The sequence below is a fragment of the Elaeis guineensis genome, chromosome 1 (assembly GCF_000442705.2).
Source record: "Elaeis guineensis isolate ETL-2024a chromosome 1, EG11, whole genome shotgun sequence".
Classification (NCBI taxonomy): domain Eukaryota; kingdom Viridiplantae; phylum Streptophyta; class Magnoliopsida; order Arecales; family Arecaceae; genus Elaeis; species Elaeis guineensis.
This window is the reverse complement of record NC_025993.2, coordinates 23,276,007-23,284,457: the sequence shown is the minus strand read 5'-3', so window position 1 is coordinate 23,284,457 and position 8,451 is coordinate 23,276,007. Positions and strand designations below refer to the sequence as shown.

At 36.2% G+C, this 8,451-nt stretch overlaps 1 protein-coding gene across 1 annotated transcript in view; it reads right to left on the bottom strand.

The window, feature by feature from the left end:
• Nucleotides 1–331: 331 nt before the first annotated feature.
• Nucleotides 332–8,451, bottom strand: part of LOC105035040 (uncharacterized) — a 151,412-nt gene continuing 143,292 nt past the window's right edge. Inside the window, exon 12 of the mRNA XM_073251365.1 lies at nucleotides 332–2,636. Within this exon, the coding sequence (XP_073107466.1) occupies nucleotides 457–2,636 (2,180 nt within the window). The 3' untranslated portion in view covers nucleotides 332–456. The remainder of the gene's footprint in view (nucleotides 2,637–8,451) is intronic.

Here is an 8,451-nt window from a genome sequence, read left to right as displayed (position 1 = left end):
ACTTTGACAACAATTCAGACCCCATTGGCAGAGGTGGTCACTAGTGAAGCATGTGTTCAGCAACGAGGTTCTTTGGGATATCTATTCTATGGCTAAATATGATTTTGTCTCACATCATTGGGCTAGATTTGGTTCCAATCCTAATCATGGGCCTTATCATGGCCTTACATAGTCACAAGGACTAAGAGAGGAATTATATTTTTTGATTTTTATAAAATTGCTTTCTTGCTTTGAATTTTTATATTAAAAAACTATCTTTTGCACTTCAATTTGAAAGGAATAGTGTGTGACCAATGGGCAATGAGTTGATTTTTGATTGGGCTGCAAAAAATAAAAACTATATCAAGCTTGATTGCATCAAAGATTTCAAATTACTGGATTGAACAGAAGTTTGCTTTGCTTTATTACAAAGTGCCAAAAGAAAGGGCTTCTGAAATGCATAAGATATTGTTTGTCTCACTTGAGATTCCGCTGCACGCAAGTCTGCTTATGTGCTGCCATTAAGATCCTTAGAGTCAAGGAATCCGCAAAATCATCCAATATACTATGAATGTGCTGCCCGATGTGATGACACAACAAAAAAGCAATACAACCCCAAAAGCCAGTCACGAATGAAGCTGCAAGTATTGCAAAGAAGATGATATCATCCTCCACATTGCTATTATCTTGGTTTTCTTCTACTTCAACCGTTGGATTTGAGTCAAAAGTGCAGGTCTGCTCCAATGGCGGCCCATGTAATCCAATATTACCCTCGTAGCTACTCACACCAAATGTGGCAAATTGGCCCTTGAAATCCAGTGTACATCCGGATAAGTTATTATAAGCAACTAAGAAGACCTCCAAGAAATGTAGTTGAGCCAATTGCCGGGGTATCACACCACTCAACTGATTGTGTGATATATCCAAGCTCTCAATCAGATTGAGTTTTGAGAAAGTTTCAGGAATTGGACCTGTTAGCTGATTGTGTGATAGATTCAATTGTACAAGCTCATGCAGATTTCCAATTTCTGGCGGGATGTTTCCTGTCAACTTGTTTGCTGACAAATCCATTGCGGACATCTGAAACAAATGATCTGTTGCGTAGGCATATAAGTTGCCCTTTGTGATGAGGTCTACCAATATTATCGCATAAAAGTCAACCTCCACACTCATATCGACTGGCAATGAACTAGGATACCCACCGTAAAAAATGTAAAGGAAACCTAATACTGCTGAATTAGGTTTTCTGAAGTGCATTTTGCCAAAGCAAGAGGGTATTGATCCTGAAAGATTGTTTTGCGAAAGGTCCAGAACATGTAAAAACTGCAGCTTGCATAACTCAATTGGTATTGGGCCTTCAAGTGAATTTCCACTGAGAACAAGAATATCCAAAGACATATGATCTCCTATCCGTCTTGGCAGTTTACCTGAAAGCTGGTTATTGCTGACATCCAATGCTGCAAGGTATGAATTATTGAAATAACCACTTGGAATTGTGCCTGTTAAAAAATTCCCAGCAAAATTGAGAAGCACTAGTTCGGATGATTGGAAGCAAGGAGGTAATGACCCGGAAAGGATATTACTTGATAAGTCTAACACATGAAGATTTGTCAAATTACATAAATGATGCGGTATTTGACCATGAAAATGATTTCCTGCGAGCTTAAGGATCGTCAGATCAGAAACATTTCCGATGTTCTCTGGAATTATTCCCGATAATTGATTATTGTGGACATCCAACATAAATAATCGTTGTTGTTGTGACAGAAAGCTCCGCAATGTTCCAGTAAAATTGTTTCCATCGAGATAAACAAATACAGGAGAAGCATGACTATGATCTGTACCAAGCAGCTTGCCGTGTAAGTTGTTGTTGGAAAGCTTCAAGGAAAACAATTCAGTGCAATCAAGCATAAGGCTTTTTGGTACTTCACCGGATAAATTATTATTGGACAAATCCAAGTGTCGCAAATTGCTCATGTTACCCAATGATGAAGGGATATTTCCAGTTAGATGATTGGAGGATAAATTCAGAGCCGTCATATTTGGAAATATCGTGTCTGTAGGAATCGATCCATTGAGGAAATTCATAGAGAGATCAACTATGCACATGACTGCATTCGGATGATTCGGGAACTGCAATGCACCCGTCATTGAGGTATTTCTCAAGTTGAGATATGTTAGTCTGGTAAGATTTTTGAACAACCAGTTGGGAAAATTTCCTTTCAAGTTATTGTGAGAAAGATCAAGAGCTTCTAACTTGTATTGGGAAGCAAGAAAAGCTGGTCTTGCAAGGGTGCTCGCATCAAGGTTACAATGTGATAAGATGAGGAACCGTAGCTGAAAGGACGGAACAAACTTTCCACCATCCAGATGTATAAATAATTCCTCATTGTTTGACAAGTCGATAATTTCCAGCTTTGAAAGATTAGCAAAGGCGGAAAATGAGAAATGCCCATCAAATAGGTTGGAAGAAAGATCTAGATACTTAAGTGAAACAAGACCTGAAAAGATGCATGGTGGAATATTACCCTTCATCAGGTTATTAGAAAGATCTAAATATTGAAGAGAAACTAGTTTCTTTAGAGATAAAGGAAGACTTCCATTGAGTTGGTTGTCTGAGAGATCCAACTCACGTAGGTTCTGCAGTCTACCGAGCACTGCAAAAAAGGGAAGAAAATTAAAAAAGGAATAAAACCTTTTGCTCCTAATATGAACAAGGTTACGAAACTTGTGACCCAATTCATGTTCACTCCTAATTTTTTGACTTCAGTTAGTCAACTTGGTGACTCAGGTGAGTCGAGCAAGCTAAATAAATACTATAAATGAAATACAAAAATAGAATAAATAAAAAAATGTTAATGCTGCCCAACGATCAAGGAAGGTAATATTTGAAAATTATGATGAAATAATATCCATTTAAAATTTATATGCTCCACTCGTTGATTCTAGAAAACTTTAAAAGTAAGGATATGCATAATGTGAACTTAGCATAAATGCCTGATATGAATTAAGACTCATTTTAACTTCCTAAGCCAACTTAAAAATATCATATGATTTAAATTGGGGAATGTGAATTTAATGAGTTTTATAATTTGACCAAGTTAGCTGAGTCAAGATAGACTTCGGCCAAACATGGCTTAGACTAGGAAAATGGTTCCGCTTGGCCAAGCTGTCAGTCAACTTGCATAGGTTTCTTTTTTTTTTTTTCCATCTTGAATATGGAGAAATGTCTAAGCTCAAAAGAAAAAAAAGGAAAATGGTAAATTCTTAGACAAATGAATAAAAATTATACCTTGTGAAGGCACTGAACCCATTAGATTATTTTGGAACAAATATAGGAAATTAAGAGAAGATAAATTTCCCAAAGCTATCGGTATCCCTCCTGTGAGCTGATTTTCTCCAAGATTAAGCAATCTAAGCTTGTGCAATCCGAGCAAGCCTGAAACATAGAGTAATAGACATAAATCAATAAGACAATATATAAACCATTAAACTCAAGTTGTTAATGTGGTCTTATGACAAAAATAATTGCAGATGATCCAATAAGTTACTACCTTCTCTATTAAGTGCGTCGTGTAGCATGTTGCCTTCAAGATTCAGGACACTGAGAGATGACAAATTTTTGAAAGATAATGGAATAGTTCCAGTGAGATCATTCAAGCTGAGATCAAGGAGTTCCAACTTTCTAAATCCTGATGCGTCTGTCAAATATAAAGTTTTCAAAGCAAGAGAATGTTAAGTTAAAAATATTTACAACAAGATGATGGGAAAATATAAAATAGGATAGAAAAATTAACAAGTTGGATGAAGGTGAGGCTGACATAAACTATAAAAAGATAATATAAACCATTCAACTTAATATGTTCATGATCTTGTAAAAGAGAAATAATTGCAATCTATAAATTATTACCTTCCATATCAAGTGTACCCTTTAGCATATTCGCTCCTAGATTCAGGACATTGAGTGAAGATAAATTTCTAAGAGATAGTAGAGTAGTTCCACTGAGTCTGTTATAGAAGAGATCAAGGATTTTCAACTTTCTCAATCCTGATATAGCTGTCAAATATAAGGTTTTCAAAGGAAGAGAATCTAAATGAGAAATATTTACAATAAGAGGATAGAACATATGACTAGGCTGAAAAATTTAGAGAAACAAGTTCAATGAAGGAGCAGTTATATAACATAAACTAAAAAGACAATATATAAACTATAATCAATATGTTAATGGTCTCATGATACATAAATGGTTACATATGACTTTGTAAATTATTACCTTCCACATTAAGTGTGCCATTTAACAAGTTTTCTTCTAGATGCAAGACACTAAGTGAAGATAGGTTTTTGAAAGATAATGGAATATTTCCAGTGAGTCTGTTATAGCCGAGATCAAGGATTTCCAACTTTTTCAATTCTGGCATATCTGTCAAATACAAAGTTTCCAAAGAAAATGAATTCAAATCAAATATTTATGACAAGATGATAGAAAATATGAATAGACTAAAAGAAATTGAAAAAACAAGTAGGATGAGGGTGAGACTAACCTATCTGTGATAACGATCCTGTAATTTGATTGTAGGACAAGTTAAGCTGTTGGAGCTCATGAAAGGAGGAAAAAATGCTGAAATTCAATCGCCAATCCTGAAGTTGATCATATCCTACAAGGCTCGATAGCATGAGCTTTGACACTTGTTGTGTGCTGTTGTTGCAGCTCACTCTCTCCCAGAGGCAACAATCTCTCCCTCTTCCCCATGTCGGTAGTGAAGAGTTGTTGTAGTGAAGGAGAGAAGATCTGAGTTTTAACAAAGCTTCATACTCCTCCAAAGGGCATCCAAATTTGGGGCTGCAGTTGCATAGGACCACAATCAATAAAGTCCATAAAAAATTTGTTAGCCTTGAGCAGGAGACAAACTGGTAGCAATTCCTCATAGTAAAGTGAAGGTTGTAAAATAATTATCTGATGCACATTTGCTTCACGTCTCATGCTTGCATAATTCATATAAAAGCAAAGGGGCATGGAAGTCTGGGTATGCGATCAAGTTTTACATTCAATTCCAAGTCTTCCATGTTGTTTTCTGTAAAGAGATGGGATGTGGCCCCCTACCTAAAGTAATTATTAAATTGAATGAGTGAAGACTAACATATGGAGTCGGAGAACATACAAGTGGGAATAAAATAAAGAATGGAAAAACAAGTGGGGCAAAAAAAAATCTAAAACAGCAAATCATCTTTGGAGAAGAGAGAATCATAGGTACAACATGGGGAACAATTAAATCAGACCTAGAATCCATTTGTTGAGGGGAAAAAAGTTTTGTGATAGAAACTTCATCTTATAGCTTTCCAAATGCACCTACAAAATGCAGAACAAACGAGTCCAAGTCTACATGGAAGAAAAGCACTCATCATGACCCACATAGGACTTTTCTTTTGGAGAAAAGCTATTGGGAGCTTTCCACTCCTGACCAAAAGTTTTTCCAAAATGGAATAGACTCTCGAACAAGGATGGCTCACCAACCGTGGACTCTAAATGTCCATAAACCAACTAGTCCATCTTTAACTACAATTTAAGAGGAGTAATATTTGAATGTACTATATGAAGGTCAGTGAAGAGACCAAAATCAAGTATCTAACTTGGTGCCAGTATAAGTTAGTCAAAGCGAGCCTTAGACTAAACAAAACTAGGTTTCATCTTTTAGTGTTGGACTTGTCGAATTTTTGTTGAGGAATTGAAAACATATTCTACTAAAAAAATGTTCTTTTTTCTTAATGGAGCATGAGGTGTTTTCTAAAGGAAAGAGAGAGATGTGTCTTAACGAAAAAAGCAAACAGAAAAAAAGGCGGGACGTCAGAGAGGGGAGGTGTCCTTTGAGCCCTTTGGGTGAGAGGCTTTTTAACTTTCTTTTCTTTATCCTTTTGTGGCATTCTCTAAAGTGCCATGAGAGCAAAGCCGAGTTCTTTTAAACAAAAATAATTTTGCTCTCTCTAACATTTTCTTCTCTTCCATGATTATCTTTTATATTTTTTATTGGTGTTCGTTTTTGTAATCCTAGCTCCAGGCCAGCCAGTCTTAATCAACAATTATGCCCTTTTACATACTATTATGCTTGAATAAGGGCCATGTGATAACCTGATCCAAATCAGCTGCACGAATCTCAAACTGGCTCCACAAAAAAAAAACAAAGGAACGAAGGCTCCTATCTTCTTTCTAATCGAATGTAACTTGAAATTGATCTCCTAGGGCTGCCAAAAATCATAAGAAATCTCCTATAAATCTCCTCCTTCCCCCTCCAAGGCATATCACGAGGAACATTGGCCCTCCTCTCTTCTTCCTCTATCTCTTTCTTCCTTGTTTATACCGATTTTTCTAGAACTATGTTCGTTAGAAATTGGAGCTAGAGACGCCCCCAGAGTTCAAGGTAAACGTCGATCCCACCTCTCTCTCTTTCCCTTCTTCTCATGGCATTTGGTACTATTGTCGGGCATCGATCTTGCTGAAAAACCATGAAGAAAGAATCCTATAACTTTTTGGCTTTTCTTTTGCTTTTTCCAACTACCAACATCGTCATCCCTTGAAGTCGAGTGCCCTAATCCCTCGACAACCCTCCACAATAAGTCCATGACCGTCAGTGAAAGGCTGACGGCCAAAAATGAAGAGAAGCCCTAGATCCCCTCTTTTTGGGCCTTTTTCTATAATTTTCTATTGGTTGATTGATGCCGCTGGTTGTCCCCTATCCCACCAATACCGGCTACCATTGTTGGTCCTTCGGTTGTGTCGTCGCGCCCCATCGGAGCACCAGCCCACACCTATATCCCTCCCTTGTTTGGCCAAGAAAAGAAAGAAGAAAAGAAATGAAGAAAAAGAAGAGAACAAAAGGAAAGAAAAGAAAAAGAAGAAAGAGATAGAAGAGTTCTCTCTCTTCTTTCTCTCTCTTATTTCTCTCCTCTCCCTTTGGGGTTTCTCTCTCTATCTAATCCATGGACCCCAGTATGAATGTAAGATGATCTTTTAAAAGAGATCCGAAATTACTTTGAGATCCATGCAGTAGGTCGGATCCCATCCGATCCTTGCTAAAAATTCATAGCGTCTAATCACTGTTAACCTCAATCTATTGAGCATCTTGACATGACCCCCTGTTGATCTTGATCATGAATTTCTCTTTTGAGAGATACAAAAATTTTTTCTTCACTTTTTCTCTCTACTTTCTCTTTCTTCACCCACTTTCTCTCTGTAAGAATACCTAGGAACTCTAGAATCGACTCATGCCTTCCTCTTTTAGGAATTCATGTTGATTCCAACAAAAAAACCTCGAACTACTTGGTACCAGGATGGTCTATCGGACCGATCACCTGATTAATGATCTCCTTTTATTGTTTAATTTTATTAAATTAATTAAAAATTTTGATTAAGATTTAATATTTTAAATAAGATAATATAATTCTTCTAATGAAGTTTGAAGATCTAACACAAATGAGCCAAATAGATCTTATGCTCCATATTTATTTTTAAATTTTCATATTTTTCACGCAAATCATCTAGTACCGATGGACTCATATTTTTCATAAAATAAGGATTAGCATATGAGATATGAAAAAGTATGTTTTATTATTATTATTGATTTTATGAATATATTTTATGAAAATAATATATTTATAAAGCATAAATTTTATTTTTTTTATTTATATATATATATAGTTTAAGAAAAGATATAAAGATTTTAAAGACTCTCAGATAGCTATGAATGAATCTCTAAAATTGAGAAGATTAACATCTGGAGCTAGCATCTACAAGAAACACAGCCCTACCAATGGGTAGAAAATTAGCATATGAAATAAGAATTTTGTCGATTACAAAATATGGCAATGTCACGTGTATAAAGTGACCTTAGCATGAATATTCATGAGCAATACTTTAAAACATGATATGAATATCTGACAAAAATAATTTATACATCATGTTTATAAAATTTCATGATTTATGCATGCATGATTGTCTTTATCGAAAGAACAAGAGGCAAGAAGAGAGAGGCAGAAGAGGGGCACATGATAGAGTGAGGGGAAGGCATATGGCCATGGTGGATGTACCATCCTCTATGTATGAGGGAATTGGGGGAGGAGGTGATAAGGGGCTGACGGAGGGCATGGTGGAGGTATTGACTTCTATCCCCATGATTTCAAATGGAGGACGAGTCCATCCCAATTAACAAGGTTGAGTCCACACAATGTCACACGACATGCTTTTTATCAAATTTTACAGACCAAGGAGAAAGTAATATGACCCTCCTAAATCTATGGACTAGCTACTCAGTATGGACCAAGGAGAAAGGCAATCTTTCCTGCTTGATTTAGGGCTCTGTATGCTATTTTCCTACCAAGCATGCTTTGCAAACAATACCAAAATAATGCATAAACAATCACAGATCAATTTTCATGCATCTACTTCTCAATTCTAATAGGTTCTGGAAGTTCAAATGACC